A 19,758-nucleotide genomic window follows, 5' to 3' on the forward strand; every position below is an offset into this window, starting at 1 on the left:
TTAAGGAACATTTCTCTGAAGGGACTTAGTAACTGCAAAAAGTCCTCTGGGCTACTCCAGCAACTGAACCTTCTTCTAGGGTTTTCCTTCCACTTCCAAGTTTATGCATTTTGACAAGTTAATAGAAGAGTTGATAGAGATTCCTTGCATGTTGTTAAAAAGTAGAAATTAAGTAATTATTGTACTTCAACTAAACTTGTGGCTCTGAAAGTCATTTTGGTTGAACCTGTTCCTCCTAAATCTAGGCATATTGAATGAGTAGACCCTGTGAAAATAATCCCTTCTCCCACACAAGTGTGTGTATTCCATTATATCTGAACTTGAGTTCTGTACTCCCTGTCTCTCATCTTTGCTAGCTGTCCTGTCCCATAGATCTGTGAAAGTTCAGTTAATCTACAAAAGAATGTGACAGGCATTTTTAATTTCTTCCCCTGCTTGACATCAGGAGCTTGAGAGCATCTTCTCTATTCACTTTTTCTGATGTAGGTCTTGACCTTTCCTCACTGAAGATGCTTCAAGCCCTAGTTGCATTGAGACCATCTGTTGACTCATGGTCATCAGTTTTGACAGTGATGGCCCATTCATGGTTAGTACACCCGAACTCAAAGACTCCATTGCCAACCTTGCCATAGTCATTGATATTTCGAACCTCAACTTTTTCTGGGTCTATGTTGCCTTTGAAATTGAGGGAGTTTATCTGCTGTAGCAGTCATCTATCCCATTTTCTTTTTGGGTCAAGTATCTCACTACATAGTTAACCTTCTGAAGATCAACATCATAGCTGTCAAACTCAACCTCGAGGTCAGTATTATCACTTTGGTCATGGGACTGGGGTTAATACTCTCAATTTTGGCCCCAACACTAGCGTCATTCTTCTTCAGTCCCTTGGGTTTGGTGGCTGTGGCTTGGAGTTTAGGGCCAGTGATATTTTTGACTCAGATACAGGCTTCCTGCATGAGCTGCCTCTCTTTTGAGTCAGACTATAGACCAAAGACCTACCTTCTCTGCTGCTACCACTGTTCATTCCTCTGGAGGCAAGAGCAAAAAGGTCATGGCTCTGTAGGATGGAGTGATGGTGTCTAGTTCTTAGTCTTCCACCCACTAAAGGCCAAGGGTCTTTTACCCCATGAATGAGAACCAGAAGCTAGATGTTTCCATCCTTCTGCTTGATAAGCCTGCAGTGTGACAAAAGCTAAATTGTTATAGGGCACCCACATCTCCCAACAGAACAACCTTAGAGGTTTTGATGAGGGCTGCAGTGAACACAGCATGGTTACTTCCAAATGAAGAAGTTTTCAGTGGCAAAATTAGGGCTATTGTGGCACTTCATCAAGAGGAAAGCAGTATATTACATGGGAAAGTTGAGTGAGGGACATAGTAGCCAGAGGCTACTCCATTTTTCTTGTCACATCCCACCCCATCAAAAGACAGTGGCTGATTAGAGGCGCACAGCCTGCTAATAAAAAAGAGCCTCTCAAGGGTCCTGCCAGACCATTGTCTCCCTCTCCACTTCTTTATTCTTCCCATCATATCTTTTTAAGCCAGCATTCTGTTTTTTGTTTCACCCTAACCCTTCCTAAACATGTCAAATTCTAGTCTCCCTCCCCTTAGCTCCCATGTTCTTTCTTATTCTGCCTATCTACCCCTTCTTTCTCAACCTCCTGATCTGTGAAGTAGTGCTGTTCTTTCCTCTTCATCCTTGCTTCCTTTTTTTTTTTTCATGTTTGTCATTTTAAGTCCCTTTATTTATTTAACATTTGTTTACTGAGAAAGTCCGACTGGGTCAGGAACCCATTTTCAGTGGAGGCCCGGGGAGAAAACTCCAACTGATACAGGCAGTTAAAACAGTTTATGTGAACAAGAGAGCAGGAAGAATTCAAAAACACATTAATAAGTAATGAATAGTAAATATTACAAAGAGGTAGATAGAGTAGTGACAGCTAAAAAAATTACAGAGAGGTAGTTACAGTAATAAAACAATGTACTAGATAGGCGATGTGCAAAATTTTACAGTAGGATTAGGATAAAGAGCGAGGGTCAGGAAGAGGGTCAGAATTTTATTTCCTTGTACATTAGCCAATTTCCTTGTCTAAGCTTGAGTTCCGCCCTCAGCCTGCCAGATATGTTTACCCTTCTCCATTGTGTGTTGTAGTTTATCCTCTCTTGGGCCATCTTCTCCAGCCTGTAATTTTCTGCAACACTTTTGCTCTTTGATCTCCAAATGTGTAGTTCTTTCTTCTCCAGGTCCTCAAACTCCTGTGCTATGTGCAGTATCTTTCATAACATCTTCCAAGACTTCTTTAACATGTTTGCCCATTAAATACCTTCTTATTGACCTCACCTGTTCCTTTTATGCTCCCCAGTTCCTCTACTCTTCTAACTCAGGACCACATTATCCACCATTGGTGACCTCTGGAAATCTGGCATGTGCCACCCCCCTTCATTGCACATAGCCCAAAGTGTTTCTCTTCCAATTCTTTGCCATACAAAATAAGTCATATCTCACTTGTAACAGCTTTGCTGCCTTCAGTTTGGGTCTGTACAGGATATGTTTTAACCTGTCCTTCTCAATCTCTGAATATTAAAAAAAACATAGTACTGGTCTTTAAAAATTTAACAGAGGGTCAGAAGTAGGAGCAATTTCATATTTTGTTTGGAAGAGAATGATTTCACATACTAGATCCGTATAGTTACAGAAATGTTTGTATTTGCTTAGATCTGTTATTTAGTAATGTGTGCACCTTTAAACATATTGAAAATGAGTACATCTTGGAGGAACAATGCTAAATTTAAGGACATTTGAGAGATTTGGCTTTGCCAAACATAACACCTGTGGCAGCACCAATCATCAGTACCACCTCGACCCTGTCCACATACATATAAATCCTCCCTTTTCATCAGTCAGTCATTTTTCCTAATGCTGTCAGCTGTTTGCAGTGTGGTTGGTTCCCATATACCATAGCTGTGAGTACCTTGGAACATCAAACTACTAATGACCTACTATATATTACCTTGACAGTTTCTAGCCGAGATGTTTCTGCTGGTTTTGGACTACCCTGTCCAACATTGCATGCAGTACACTTTTGAATATCTTTGCATCAGTGTTAGTTTATTGGCTTAGAACAACCTCCCTTAGGCAACACCATAAGCTACTCCTTTTGCGTGGATTTCATGAGCATTTATTTTCCAGGGTTTTCAAAATAATGTCTTTATCTCCCATGCCAATTCCTTCACCTGTAGTTTACCAGAAAATAAAAGGGAACCCACCTCGGCCTGCTGCCCTGTCCTTTTCAAATATTTTACCACACTGATCATCTTTTTCACCCTTCCTACTTTGTGTCTCTCCTTTTTTCATCTGATAACCTACTGCCTTCCCATCATTCTGCCATTTTTCTACTTTGTTGTTGAACCCTCCTGCCTCTTATACAGCTGTTGATAGAAATCTCTAAAAGTGTGCAATGCATATTTTTGTGTCCTCTAGTTTGCTTGTTAGGCACTGTGTCCTCTCAGAGCCTTCTGTATGAGTAACTTTTCTCTCTGTCTTACATTGTCACTATTTTTTCTTTCTATCCATGCCTGATGTAATTTGACTTTATTTTTTCTCCGAATCTAGCATATCCCCTTCCCTCCCTTCTTCTGTACTGTTACATCTTTTCTGCTCCTACCACTGATACCCTTCCCAGTATTTCACTTTCTTTTCTCTGCCCTATCCCATATGAGCTGACTTTTCTATCATCCACTCTGCCGTAAATGCTTTTAACACTTTTTGCCTTATCCACTGTCATGTTTTGCTCATGCTTCATATTGTTGTCTACTATCCCTTCTGCCATCTGCTATGTCCACCATCTTTTCTGATTTCTCATCAATTTCCAAGAGTTCCACCTCTTTTCCATCTCATGGGCCTCAGACAAACAATGATCTGAAATTTCAATCTGCTGTCTCACCCCAGGTCTCTGAGTAAATGTATCCATTGTAATCTACCTGCATTTTAGTTAGCTACTTTCAGAAAGTGTACTCCCTGTTGTCTCCTTCATAACACCCCCATTTATCCACCAGTATTTCCATATCTATGCCTCTCCTCACTTTCTTTTGACGGTTTGTATTAAACCCCTGTCTGATATACAGACTGGCTTTGACAGGATCCATCACCACTAAATTCTCTTGTGTAATCACCCTTTAGCCTCCAAACTGCCCAGAAAGAAAACAAAAAACCAACGAACGTCTCTGTTATCAGTATTATGTCTGTAAGGTCCCCACAGTGTCCTGTTTTTGAGTTCCAGGTTTGCTTTGAGTATTAACCACTTCCCCTCTCAGCTTTTTAACCACCTCCTATACATTGACTCTCCAAATGATAAAAATCACTATTCCCCATTGCTGTCTGTTACTGCAATCTTTTACCCTATATCTTGTCTTTTTCTCCTTAATTTTCTTACCTTATTTTTGTTTAAGTTGATAGGTGAACTGGTACAGTATTTTTTCAATCACTTTCTCTGCCTTTAGACAAGCACATTATAACATCACAAAGTTTGTTTAAATACTTGCAGAGGAAACTTTCATCAGTATGTCATTGTTCAAAATGTCTTGGTTTTATAAACGTGTTTAAAAATATGTAAAAGTTACTTGTGATAACAGTATGTAGTAATTACAATTTATGAATAGTTGAGTTGAGAAAAGTAAAGCAATAGTAATTTAAGTTAATGTAAGGTAGGAGTAAGAAAGTTTGGGAAATGGTAGGGGAAGGAGTTGCTGTTGCAGAGAGGACAGAAGTACTAAAGTGGGCATGACAGCAGTAGTTATTGAGTAGTAAAGGGGAGAAAATATTGGGGTGTAAGAAAGAGAAAGTAGTTTACACTGTAGAATGAAGATTTGTGTAGGAGAAGCAGAGTAACATAACATATTGGTATAGTAGAAAGGTATAAGAAGTAAGGGAGTATATTTGCAGTGTGTACACAAAGCTTGTGATGTATAATCAGTGCTTTATAGTTTTTGTAGTCTAATATGTTTGAGGATCATATCATGAACATTACTATGTCAGCCTGTGTCTCTAAAATGTGTGCATGTATTCTGTTACAGAAATTATTTATTTGTTATTTATGTGTTTATTTCCATTTGTTTACTGGGAAAGTCCAACTTGGCCTAAAATAGTCCGTTTTCAGTGGAGACCTGGGGAGAAGAGCTCCACAGAGTACAGTGTTGTAACAGCACAATATCCATATAAGATGCATAATGTGTACAGTACAATATTCATTTAGGATATGTTGAGATAAGAGGTACATAGTGTATAAAAAACGAGGAAAAAATACAAAATTAGTTTAAATAAGATGCATGATAGTAAATGTTTGAGACAAAACAGATAGAATGTTCTAGGGCAACAGAAGATGTTGCCTGAGGAGATAAAAATATAAGCAGGCAACTAAAGGAGAGGAAGGAGTATTGAGGAGGGAGTATAAGGAGAGGGGAGTGAGATAAGAGAGAGGTAAAATAAATCTGCCTATTTAGTGCAGCAAATTGTTATAGTGTTAAATTTTATGTTGTATTTTCTAATGGTAAATTTGATCCTACTGCCTGGAACAACTTATGAAAGGGTTAATGAATTTCTAAGGGTATATGAAGACTTCAAAAATGTTAATGTCGAAGCCAGAGGGCAGAACCTTTCATTAAGTAACTGAAGTGTTGGATTGCTTAATAGACAGACCTTTCTGAGGTATTGAGCCAGTGTGCCCATTGAATAGTACAGTGATGGTCCTAGAAATCTGACAGATCGATGAATTGTCTAATTTTTTTCTGTAGTTTGCAGCATAGCTGTGTTTTGTCCAGATAATGAGGCAATAGCATTATAATCTTCTGATTTTCATTTTGTCTTCTGGATTGCCATGTTTATTTCTCGTTCTAACACTGTTTCTTTCATAGTGGGCTTATTTTATCCCCCAAATTCTGTGCAACAATCCTAATTCTACTCCTTATCAAATATTCCCCTTCTTGAAGCTGCTGTGGTGCAGCGGTTAGCATTGTCGCCTCACAGCAAGAGGTTCTCCCATTTGAATCTTGGCTGGAGTGCCTTCTCTGTGAAGTCTGGATGTCCTTCCTGTGGTCGAGTGACGTTAGAGACATGCAGGTAGGTGTGAGCGTGAATGGGTGTGCCTTCGTTGACGGTTGGGCATTGGGCTGGCAACTCGGCACTGTAAAATCCACTGCCAATCATGAGCGGACCAGAGTTCCGCTGTGGCGACCCGTAACCGGGATAAGCCGAAAGACAATGATGATCAAATATTCCCCTTCTTTCACTCTCCGTCTTTGCAGACAGGACTTTCTGCACATTTATATTAGTCTTACCCTTGGCTTTTAGCTGCAGGCACACCAGTGCTTTCCCTTCTGGCTCCCTGAGGCAGATGCTTATACCACCTCTTAAAGCCTCTGTCAGAATGGTCTTGGCTGTTCTCCCTTGGATCTCCTAGTGGTGGTATACCATCCCTTTTCTTCACCATGGCTACTTTTCTTGATTCCCCTAGCTTCCTTATTTTCTTTGCAGCACAGACATTCTTGCAGCTTGGCCATTGCTTGTCTGGCTCCCATGTGGGTACACACCATACCAGGCCAGCTGCTCTGGGTCCAGGTGGTGTACAAAGTGCATCACCGTGTCATGGCTTTCGGCATGGACTGTGATACTAACTACTATCTCTCCACATGGGGGCCACAGTGGAGTTCCTGTACACACTTTTGAAGTACCTCATGGTCTGTTGGATCAAGTGCTGTAGGGCCATACAGAACACCAGTCCAGCATTTACCTCCTGGAAATCTCTCTCCCATCAGTAGAGGATGTCATTCATGACTCCCTCAACCTCCTTGCTGCATGTGCGGCTACTGCATCCACTGCCTATAACCCTTCCACCTGTCTTCACACTGCTGCTACCTGTCACATGTGCAGATGGTAATGACTGTCCCTTACTCAACCCTCCGACTTGTGTGGATAAGGTAATGTCAGATTGACATTGTAGCCTGTCCATGTACTTCATTACATAGTCAGGGTGTATAATTACATACATCAGTTTTATTCTCTAGTTGGTTAGCGATGATCAGTAGTTGTGGAATGAATGCTGCTGCTTTGCCAGTGCCACAATATATTGAGCCCACCTTTGCTTTGCATGGGATACCACTGCAGCTGGTTCCTCTATCAGCTTCTCCCCTGCTGCTGCCTCTGGTATGTCCAACAGTCCAGTGGTGTTCTTCATGCTGTAATTTATTTTGTAGTGTCATGTTATGTAGCACAGTGCTGCTAAATATTTCTTGCTGTAGGTCTCCAGAGTATACTGCAGTGCACCAACAGATGAGTTTGAGAATTGGAAGCAGGCCTTCATTAGTCTGAACACATACTGAATGATGTTACACATCTGTAAAAGTATGGTGTAATATGAAATAATCAGCATGGTCTGAGGACTCCTGGTGGCATCATGAGCTGTGGTTCCAAGACACAGCCTGCTTCATCTGCAACGCATAATAGTCGATGCCCTTATGAACGCCATATGGCATTACATTCATGGGAACAGCTTGTGAGGGATGTAAGGAAGCATAATTCATAAGAGTGGTAGATTAGCATAGCCTTCCTGAAGAGGTGGTAGCATTATAAATATCAGTATAATTCAAGAAAGCATGGAACACAAGATAATTCTTAATGCTGGATGGAGGGAAAGTAATACCTTGTTGGTTTGTGAAGGTTTGCAACTTAAAGTGCTGAAGTAAGTTATAGGTTTTAAGTTGCTGGTTATGTACAAACCTGCAACTTAAAAAAGTCTTGAAATTGGTAGACTCACATGGACTATGTCATCCTTTCTGTTGTCAAAATCTATGTCTAAGTTTAACTCACCGAAATTGTTTTTTTCCTTCGCTTTTACTTCTTTCAGATGATCCACTGAATGCAAGTCAATTTTTTAGCTTATTTTCCATCCTGGGCGTTTTAGATAAATAACTGTGTTTGAGTTGCACAGGAAAAGTACTGGTGTTCATGAAGAGGAGAATTTCATTTTTTTTTCTTGAAATTCTAAATTTTTTACTAGGTAGTACCTAGAAAACAAAAAAAAAAGCATTCACTCATGGACATTTCAGAAGCAATTAAAGAACTGTAATCCCTCACAAAAAGTGTGGTACATTTTTAAGATGTGTACATCTTGATAATAAAAGCCACAAGTCTTCATTACTGGTGTAATTCCACAAGGTTAATGACTTACATTTTAGTCATTCGGATACTTTTATAATGCAATATCCAAATTTGATTTGTTAGCGCATAGGCATTGCTAGCCCTGGTTCAAGAAGAGACACAGGTATTTCAAAGACTGACTTGGGAGGAAAGACTTTATGCTTGAAATGGTGGTAGTTCTTCTTTCTTGGGAGGTGGGCGGGTTATTAAGCTGCTGTGACCCACATTTAGAGTAAGGAGTTTAATTGGAATATCTTGCTGATGTACCTATTGGCATGTGGGATGCCATTGCATATTCATGCCCTTCAGGGAAAAAAATGAAATAGGGATTCCGTAGTGGCTGAGTAACACCTACTGGTCTCCTGAAGCTATATAGCCCATATCTTGTTTGAATTTTTCTTTATAGTGGCTGTTGAGGGTGCAGTAAAATTGCATTAATCTAGAGAGAACGGTATTTTATTCTAGGAAGGGTAATACTAGATGTAAGTGTGGTGGTTGGATCCTACTGATGGAGATGATTGGTAGTAGTTGGAGGTGGTACTGTAATTTCAAGACTGAACCTTAATGACGTAAAACAGGATCAGACAGAGAGATATTATTTTAGTCATATTTGACTTGCCTTGTTTCTTGGACTGTAAGTACAGTGTGGCTTTTTCTAAGTAACCCCCCCCCCCCTTGGGGTTGATTTGCTAACAGCCCAGTGGTTTGTCATACAACAGTGTTTGCGTCTTGAATAGTATTTTGTTTTAGTTTTTCTTTTCAGTTCACAGAAAAAAAAATAGATTTTTCCTGTAATCTTTATTGGTGTATCACCTAAACATTTGGAGTAACAACCAAAGGTGGACTAAGTGAAAAAAACTTGTAATTGTAGCCACGTGTACCTCCATAATGATGATGATGATGATGATAATATCTTTTTATTTTATTGTAGTATAAATTCAGAGACCTTACTATCGAAGAACTGATGAAAGTTCATAAGATGTATCCCAGCTTCAAGCCCTCCATGGATACCTACAGTAAGAAACACTTTTATCATATAATGCTTTATTGTAGCTACTTGAAAATGACTTGCAATGTTATTAGTCAGCTATGTATGCTTAGGTGACCTGCTCCTTGTTGAGTTTTTAGCTTTACACTAGTAAATGCAGTTTTCTTTGACATCAAAGTTCCATTTTCAAACCCATGACCAAAATGTCCCCTGCAGTAGGGGAAGGTATAGTCTTGAAAGAACAGTAAAGAGTTTGGCACACCAGTACATATGTGGTTAGCTGCACTGACCCAGGGATGTATTAAGTGCTCCTGCTAAAAAAGACCCTGTGCCCACAACACAATATTTTATGATTCAGGGACATGTTAGTTAAGAAGAGGAAAGATCTCATTGTCAGCTAACTTGCATGTCTGTGAATTGCAGTTACTGCCATGATGTGCTGATCAGTGGTAGTTAACTGCTGCGGCAGCATCGTGTAACCGGAAGCATCCCTGTCAGTCATCACACACACACACACACACACACACACACACGCACCATAGTCCCTGTACCTGTCTGTGAGTTGTCCCCGATTACTGTATTAGTGTACTTCCCTTTATAGTACAAGATTTACAGTACTTCCTGGTAGCTAGTGCCCTCTCACCCTTGATCCCCATATTGCTGTAAGTGCAGTAAAGGCACATTTCATGGTTTCCCTGGTACCTTTTGGATTTCCCCACCACCTGATCCCCATACTAATTGAAGTGCCACTAAGGTACAAGTGTAGTATGCCTGGTCGCTATTGTTTCCCCCCCACCCCCGCTTCCTGTACTGCTGTTAAGGCACAGTTGTGTTATCCACTGGTGGCTAGTGTCCCCCCAATCCCCATACTGCTGTTGGTGCCATTAAGTCCTAATTGTGTTATCCCTCATGGCTAATATATCTTCCTACTCCAGTCTCCATACTGCTGTTGGTACAATTAAGGAACAGTTGTATTATCCTCTGTGGCTAGAGTGTCCCCCTGGGCCCTGTACTACTTTAGTTTTCATTAGATGAGCATAGCCTTTTGACTATGTTCACTACTGCAACATGCCCTGCTGATCTGCACGTCCAAATAATTTTGTGTAAATTTTTTTCATGGAGATGCCTTCCTGGAAGTGGCCCTTGGAGAGAGGGCACATGGCTAATTAACTTATGCCTCTCGTCTGGACTGCTTTATTAGCATACAACACAGCAGCAGACCCAGCCCTGTGGAGTACTGTATGTCTTCATGGCAGAGCACTGTGCAGCACCATGTTGGGGCTCTCTCTGAATTCCAAAAGGTTACCTGAAAGTGTACATGAAGGTGTACACATAGAGATACCTGTATGAATTTCCTCCTTTTTGTAATAATGGTTTACTAATTACACTTTGTGATATATGCCTTGCTCTTCTATGAATATGTGGATGCAGTCAGGTCTTGTAGTGAGGTCCATATTCTCCATATTTCAGTGGGCATAATAACTCAGAGTTCTGTTCCAAGGAGATTAATGCTTCCAAAAAAAAAAAAAGATTCTGAAAAGGTTGCAATTTGTAGACTGTAAAGAATGCAGTAGCTGTACGACCTCAGTGTTATTAATGTCATCTTGATGAGACTGTACTTGAAGTGACTGAGGAAGACTGCAGTTTTATTTACTTGATCACAGATTCACCAAGAGATGTTATATAGAGTAAGTGGTTATCAGATTTTAAATTATATATATTTTTTAACAAACACAGCTTACAGTAAATGCAAGACATTTGTAAAGTCTATTCAGTTTTCCTCCTTGGCTACTGACTCACCAAGTAGGTAACAAATTTTGTTGATCATATTTGATAGAACAATAGCTTATACTATTTACACAAATTTTGTGAAGTGCTTTGTCTACTCAGTTTCATCGCTTTACTGTGCTGAGTAGATGTTAATGTTTTTTATGTTATTTTTACAGTAGTGGGTGGAATGCAGATGGGCAGAGATGTTAATTGCATACATCACAGTATTAGTCCACAACTCTTGGAGATTTAAAACTTATTTTGTGAGAGTACTTTTGTCAGTGGCATAAGCTTAGGTGTAGTTACTGGCTCCTTAATTGGTCATCTAGTTCATGAGGAGCCTCTTTGGATGTATAAGACAGGTCTCCTGCATCATGCTTCTTGATAACATTAAATATTTTTTCTCTATAGTATGAGAGCCTCCTTTGGTTAAGGTTTTAGCCCTGATTTTCCCCTCCATTCAGATTGTCTCTAGCAGCCTTTGAGAATGGACGTTTTATTTTTCTATCAAAGAGGTAGTCTGTTCTTCATGCATCCTGAAGGATCATATGTGTTTCATGCAACAGCAAGAAATGTTGACAGTGGTGTTGTAAGGGTAGCAGTTCGAAATCTCTGGCCTGCTTTGCTAAATCCCAAAATCTGAAGACCAGATAGCCAAAAATTTGAACTTGCATGCATTAAATCTGAGAATGCTATTTCTTGGAATATTCCCTTTTCTCTGAGGTATGGTAATCTTGCAGTTGGTGTACATAAGTTCAGGGGTGTGTGGGGGGGGGGGGGTCAAAAATCAAGTTAGGAGGAAAACAGTGATGATCAGTATTCACTCTTTCTGCATTTTTGATTTTTTTCTGGTATTTTGGGACTCAGCAAAGTGAGTCTGTGTCAGAAGCATACAAATATAGACATCATGTGATATTTAGCAGATAGCAGCTGCAGTACTTAAGGTATTGGGGTAGTACCAAACTATGCAGGTGGCAGCACAGCTGACCTGTCAACTCGTACTGTAGCAGAAAAGTTGTTTTTTTTTTATGCTCCATCCCTCAGTGTCACAGGTCCTAGTTTTCCTTCAGAACCATTGCTAGACCTTTGTGCCTAGGTGGGCTGTGGAGGAATCTGTCAAGAGGTGTATAGTGGAGTGATCATCTTAGGGGCAAGTAAAATTTTCAAGGGATTATTAATATAGTCTCAGCAATAGGCTGCTCTGTAAACTTGAATCCCCATAAATGTAAAAAAATAAATAAATGTTAATACTATGTATTATAGTGGTGGCTGGTCCCTTGAAATGTGTGCAAAATCAGATGTAGGCATAGAGACAGAATTAACCAGTGACAGCTGCAGACAGGCCAGTTTAAGGCCCAGTGCCGTGTTGGGTGTGAAATGTGGTCCTGGGAAGACTCTAAATTGAGTAATCCATACCAAAAGAAGTCCATCAGGAGGATGTTCCTGTGAGGGAAAGGAGCTAATACCATTTAAAGAAGAAGCCACTTGGATTTTTATTTCTCTATGAAGTTATATGAAGAAGATCCTCTGGGAAGCCTACCTTTGTATTATAAGGTTTTTGTAAATGCTGTTCATTTATTTTGGCTAACCTTTTTTGCCGTAATCCTGTATGAGAGGAGTACTGCATCTGATTGTAAAAAAAATGCACCATGTGCCTTTAATGAATATTTACCACAGAAATAATTTGGGACTGCATCTGCATGCTGCAGACCAAACTTACTATGTGAACAGTTTTTTTTTGTCTTTTAGTTGAACTTTGTTGTAAATATGAACTCCACCCTAAAAGATGGCTCTAGTGACGGATTAATTGTTATAAGTAAGGCCATTTGGTACAGCTGACAACATTGTTTATACACATTCATATTCCTTACTAGTGTTTGATTTAGATTGACCTATGCCACAGGAAGTAGGCAAGTGTGCTCTTAGAGTTGATCTAATGGCACAAAGCTACAGTCAGTGATTGACATGTCATGAGTGAGGCTTGATGATATGTCAGCATCTAAATGCATATGTGGTATTGATGCCATATTTTTGACATATTACTCCCTTTAAGATTAGTTTTTTAGGATTGTCTACAGTAATGTCCCATGAATTATTGCTAGTGTCCTGTTATTCATAACTAGTGGAGTAGCAACATTTTTGCCATTCTGAGATAGATTAATGTGTTGTTGCAGTTTTGTTTCAGAATTGCAGAATATTGTTAGAAATGTGGAATTTGTAGGAGCAATGGTTTAGTGCTGCAGACTTGCTTTGGTGTGCTTCCAGTGTTTGTGCTACTTACATCTCCTTTTCTGTACCCAAGTCAGAAGTACTCAAGCACAGTAACAGGCTGCACTGAAGCAAGTCACATCTACCTGTTTTATATTCTTCTGATTTGGATTGTTAATATTAGCAAAAAGGTAGTGATTGTTCAGATTAAGACGCACTATAATCAGTTTGTGCAGGTATAGCTATATGTTACGTGACAGGCATGCTGACTTTGTAGCAGCTGCAGAGAGTTTACTCATTACCCATTTCACCACTTTAGTTTGCCAAAACTGCATAATAAAAAGGGGCATAAAGCCACCGACTGATAAAATAATAGAAAGAACATACATAACCTGATTGCAGAGTTACTATTACCTGTCAAAACATAACAGGAATCAGAAAATTAAGTCTGCATTCTTTAGAATGTCCCTGGGAAATGGTGGATGAGTGCAGGCTTGCTTATTGAGGTCTGACTGTGGTATGAATGATTTTTGTGAGTCTTCGCATTCTGAAGTGTACATAGTGTATTTTATTTTTCTGTTTGATTCTCTTAGTGACGGTTACAGAGTAGCCAAGCCTGCAGGGCAGGTAATGAGTATAACACAAAGGAATTGTCTGGAGTGCACGTTGTTCCATGAATCTAATATCTTGGAGACTGCATGCATGGCCAGTTTAAGTGGTCCCCATTTTATTGCATCCAGCAGAACCCCTCATAAACATAATGAAGATATGCAGACTCCTTAAACAAGGCAATCCAACCAGGAGCTGAACCAGAGCACCACAAGCTGTTGCTTGTGTAATATTATAGATTTTGCTAAATTCTGGTGCTCATTCAGATTAAGGCACATGCATTTTTTGTTATATATGCAGTAGTACCCACATTTTGTATTAATCACTGACTTCTGCGGAAGCTATTTAAGGCATTGTGAAGGTCAGGAGCAAGTTGGGAACTGTTGCCATGAATGTCACTGTTTCCTACAGTGCTTCCTGTTGTCGCTTAATTTGAAATCACACAAAAGCTTTTTTGAGATATTATACATCTAATATGTTATGAACTGTTAAATTCAGAAATCAGTCTTTTTACGGGAACTCTACATTATTTCCAGAGTGCTCTGCAGTGAAGATGAATGTTTTTCTTTTCTTTTTTTTTTTGCTTTTTGAATTATGTTATTACCCGGTATCAGCCCTGAAGATCGCTGTTTTGAAGGTGTCTCACCTGCTTTTTATTTTACTTTTTGCTTCCTGCTCAGGAATTTACATTGAAATGCTTCCTGATTGTTTGTTTACAGGCTACATTTGCTGGATAAGCGCAATTTCTGTACCTCAGTCAGATGTAGATGTATACAGGCATATACACATGTGAGCAAGTAAAGTGTGTGCCTAATTTTACTTGTGATGCTGTTTAGTAGCACAGACATATTTTGCTGGACTATATGTAATCTGTGCTATTGTGTGTAGAAAGGGTTGTTAACTTTTAATAGAAAATGTGTTTTATTCTCTGAATGACTTACAAATGAGAATTCATGCATATTTTTGAATGTGAAGTCTTTGGCTAGAGTTTTGAAGTTTCTGCCCATAAGGCAGTTGTTCTGTGGGCTACAATTAGGCAATACCTGCTGTGTTTAGCACCGTTTCTGTACTCGAGTCAGATCTGTCTAGAGACTCTAGCTGTGCTGTAGTGTGGTATAGTACCTGTTGTTCATGATTTGCTTTGGTAATATTGACCAATTACTTTGGACCATATTACATGAGCTTTTCAGAAATATTTGTTACTTTTCTTGCGAATGCTGCACAATTCCCAGAATGTTTTGGAAAAAAAATGAATATATTTTTTTCCTGTTTACTGAAATAGTCATACATTTCAATGAAATGCCAGTGGCTTACAGAATACAAGCTTTTTTCAGTGCTTCATGTTGGTTTGCACTTTAACCTGAACTGCAATAAAAGTGGTTTAAAATGTTGTGAAAGTATGATTTAGCTTAGTAACATTGACACAGTTTTATTGGACTCATATTTCTAAATGTCTCAGACAATTTGTTTGTGAAATCTATACAAAGATGAAGGCAGCTTTTTTTTTTTTTTTGCTAAATGGAATATAGAGTCATAGGTTAGTCACAGCATGTCAGTAATGTACAGAGAACTAGGTCTTACTTTGTCAAGTCCATCTCTTTCAACAAATGCAATGGATGCAAATAACTGCTGCTGGCTGTGTTCAGCCCGGCATCTTTAAGGGCCTGTCTCCTTCTCCAGATCTCATTTGCCATGAACAGCTCACATCTGAGAGACAGCCTCTGGCTATTTTGTACCATTAAGTTGTGATCCTTTCGGACAGTTAACATGAGATGTCAAGAGAGTAGTAAGATTTTTCTTTTCAACCCTCCCTTTTTGTCTTTTCTTCTTTGGAGTGGGTTTGGGTTAGGTCCTTCAATACCAAATGTAGTTTGTTGAATTCCTCCCCTGCTCTCCAAGCTATGGGAGCCATTTTATATAGGTGTTGTGGTATGGATTTTGACTTTTCTAGTGCCTCTCCTTGCCATTGGGTGTTTTTTTTTTAGTCATAGTTTTTATGTTTTTAGTTGCAGCGATGATTTTCTTTGGTAGGGATGATTGACTAATTGCCTTTGGATGAAAATAAGTAGGCATATACTTTATGAAATCACACTGCACACTTGCTAGGAAGTTATAGCAGTAGCAAGACATTTATATTCAACTTGGTCTCTACAGGGGATCACATGCCTTGGATTGTTCTCTCGTGGAAATGCCCCCCCCCCAACAGGGAAGCATCCATGGTCACCGTGGCCTTGGGTGGAGGAAGAGAAAAGGGCCTGCCTCTAGGAGGAGATCCTGAGAGCGAAGCCACCAAAGAAGGTGTCATCTGCACACAGGCGTCAACTTTATGGACGTGGGTTGAAGCAGATTTTTCTTTACACTTTTCTCCTATTTCCCCTTATTTCAAAGTACCTGATAAAAGCTATTCAGCAGCAGACCAAGGCCATCCGTAAAGCTCCAGTTTACACTTGACAAATATGTTTTCCCTAGTATGGCCTTACTTGATTGAAAAGTCTCTCTGCTGGAGACTTTTCAAGGGTTGTTAACACACCCATCCAACAAGCCTCACCGAGACCTTGACTCCCTTTTTTGATTGCATGATTTATCTGGTTCCTTTGATGGCTTCTTGGTCAAGGACTCTGCTGTACCCACCAAGGTGATTTAAACCCTGACTTCTTCCCAGAAACTTTCTTTTAGTTTCATGTGTAGAAGCAAATGGATAAGATTTTCTCCATGGCCAAATATTTTGGGATTAAACCCGTTTTTCTACTCCGATTCCAGCAGTCATGGGTAATTTCATTACTAGCTGTTTGAATCTTAGTAATTTGCAAAGCGTGATTTAAATCCTGACTTCTTCCCAGAAACTTTCTTTTAGTCTCATGTGTAGAAGCAAGTGGATAAGATTTTCTCCATGGCCAAATATTTTGGGACTAAACCCGTTTTTCTACTCCAATTCCAGCAGTCATAGGTAATTTTATTACTAGCTGTTTGAATCTTAGTAATTTGCAAAGCTGTTTATGTCAGCTTTTTCTTTGGTCATCTCTCAATGACTTGAAATTCAATGATAAATGTACTGTGTTGCTGTTTAGTATAAATAGCCATGAATATCCGTGTGTTGATAATTCTGTTTTGTCCTGTGTAAACTGTCCTGTGTAAACTGTAGTAGAGATTTAGGGGTTTTGGTAGATACTGACTTAAAGTTTGATGAACATGTTAAAGTTTTTTTGAAGACGTGATATAGTTTCATTTGCAATATTTTATGCGGTTTTCATAGTAGAGAAAACAAGATATTGATACAGTTATTATTTAAGGCTTTTGTAAAACTTATTATAGGTTCGCAGGTTCTTAACTAAGAACTAGGCTAGCTGCTTTTGCTGGCATTTCCCTTCAAAGGTGAGAAACCCTGGTATCAGAGGTGACGTCTGTCTGGCATACAAAGCAATCTCGGAACCCTGCCTTGATGGGACTGCTGCATATCTGCAAGTCAAGCTCCACTTGAGTAAGCCGCACGTGCAACCTCAGCTTAGTCTGCGACATCACTAGGACTTGTTGGCAGGACAGATTTGTGTCCCAGAAACTCCCCCTTTTGTGGAATAGTCTCCCTCTCCACGTCAAGCAGAGTACCTCATTAACCCTTTTAAGTGCAACCTGGATAACTGGATGGGGAACAGAAAATACACCCCTGGGATTCCACCTGTGTCCCTACTGAACAGTGGCATCGGGTGCTGACTTTTTGGAACATGGGCTAAATTCTTGGCTAGGCTTGTAAGGGCCTCAGGGCCAATAGCCTAATAACTTCCTATGATTCAAACTCTTTTCTGGAATACTGTGGCTCATTTTGCATGTTTAATTCCTCACAGATGATGAAACTGGAGCACATTCAGTATACTTATACGAGGCAGATTCCTGGAATGAGGCATCTGTTTTGGTATAGATTATTACCTGGTGATCTGATACTGATTTATAAATGTTTGTGAAATGAAGAATTGTCAACTACTGTAGGGATTAATTTTCTGCAACATAAGTTTGTAACAAGAAATTAAAATCTCATTGTCCAGTTTAGAACTGCCACCCTAGGATGTTTTTTTTTTTTTTTTTTTTTTTTTTTTCCTTCATTTCAGGACTGCAAAGCTTTGAAACATGCTACCATTTCATGTTAGAGTCATGGATAGCATGGATAAATTTTAAAAAATATGCTGATTGTTGAATGGACTACTGGGATTTTGAATCAAATTTAGGTTCCTTGAAAGGCTCGCAAGGTCTTTTTAAGTGGTACATTTCTGTAAAGAAACCGCTGCTCCATGGGATCTTAATCTTGTGCTGGAGAAGTTAACGTCGCTTGTTGAACCAGTTTTTAAGGCTGAGTTTTTCATATGGACAACTCTCTTTTTAGGTTGCAGTTTGTTTGGCAGGAAAGATTTCTGATTACAGGCCGCATCTTCCATGTCTCCTAATCTTTCACAGTATTTCTTTAATGTCTAAGGTGGCTGCAACAAACAAAATTTAAATCAGTCAATTTTCCTGTTTTTCCCCAATACTCAAACCAAAGAGAGAGTTTATTTCATTGTCTGAAATAAGTGTATTTGGACAAAACGTGGACAGTAGAAAACATGTTCAGCTTTTTCTTTCCTGTCACCCTGTTTCTGTAGCTTTCTGAGATGTACACAATAAGCCTAAATAACCATTTTCTATGAGAACAGCAGCTATTACTTTTTTTTTTTTTTTTTTTTTATTTCCACTCCACTAACTACCTTGATTATAGCAAGCTCAAATGCTCATAAGCCTAGTACTTGTTATACAGCAGGAACTTCTTATTGTAACATTTGTTAATGTTTGTTATGTACTTCACAGATAAAGATTCTAGTTGTCTACTAATGTACTATGTTCTTCATCTGTAAATATGTTGCAAGTAATTGCTATGTAAATTGTTAATCGCTATGTAATCCAATGTAACTACTGTCTGTTTATTTTAACTGTGGAGCTTTTCTCCCCGGGCCTCTGCTGAAAATGGACCTACGTCCAGTCGGACACTCCCGGTCAACAAATATAAATAAATAAATAAATAAAATAAAAATTACCCAGGCATTTTTTTAGAAATGAAAAACCACGATACCAGTGAATCCAAACAAATACATAAAAATGTACAATCACTCTAGTGCCTCAGACACTGTGCCTTTTGAACTCTGAAAAGGCAAAATGTTCCGAGGCGCTAGAGTGTTTTTATAAGATAATACATTTTTCTGGATTTATTTGGATTCACTGGTATCATGTTTTTTTTTTTGGTCTTTTGTTTGTTGGTCGTTAGTTTTTTTAGAAATGGTTTGTTTGATGACATCTGTATTGCTTTGACACAAGCTTCTCTGTATACTTTCACAGAGCACTATAAGCTGGACATGATGTCTAGGTCTGGGTCAGACTTTTGATCCACTGTCAACAGGATATCCTGTCATGATGCCACCCAGTAGAATGAGCTGGAGGTTCTGTCTGAACTGGATGGACTAGATAATGTATGATACACAACCTTTGTATTTATAATAGGTCTTCATGGTCCATGTACATCCATTTCAGCATATCCGCCCACAATCTTTCATCCCTGGCTGTAGAGGACAAAAAGGAATTTTGGAGGAATATCCACACAGATGTTAAGAGTGTGACCAGGTAATATTTTATGCTATGTGGTTTGTATTTGAGTGCTCCCTGTTGTAGGACATGTTTAAGATTTGGAGATGCAGAGAGGTGAAGCGCATTATAATAGCTATCGGAGGAGTTGACCAGAAGAAAGTCTTAGTGGTGCTGAGATGACTAATGTTTACAATATAGTTTGGTCTGTTGAGGTAGATGGGCATGAATTAAGACTGTCTATCATGATGGGGAGTACATATATTTAATTTTCTGTCAGCGCTGAATGTTGGTGCACACTGAATCTGTACTACAGTAACAATGGCTAAAATGTGTGGTGTGTAAAAATAAGAAACTTTGGGATAGATGATAAATGGATATTAAGACCGTAAAC

At 39.2% G+C, this 19,758-nt stretch overlaps 1 protein-coding gene across 1 annotated transcript in view; it reads left to right on the forward strand.

The window, feature by feature from the left end:
* LOC122810514 (ubiquitin-conjugating enzyme E2 variant 3-like) overlaps positions 1-19,758 on the forward strand; it is a 623,912-nt gene that overhangs the window by 252,749 nt on the left and 351,405 nt on the right. The window contains exon 2 of the mRNA XM_044082095.1: positions 9,123-9,207. Coding sequence (XP_043938030.1) covers positions 9,123-9,207 — 85 coding nt within the window. The remainder of the gene's footprint in view (positions 1-9,122; positions 9,208-19,758) is intronic.

Source organism: Protopterus annectens, chromosome 9.part0 (genome assembly GCF_019279795.1).
Source record: "Protopterus annectens isolate FY-2018-M chromosome 9.part0, PAN1.0, whole genome shotgun sequence".
Classification (NCBI taxonomy): domain Eukaryota; kingdom Metazoa; phylum Chordata; order Ceratodontiformes; family Protopteridae; genus Protopterus; species Protopterus annectens.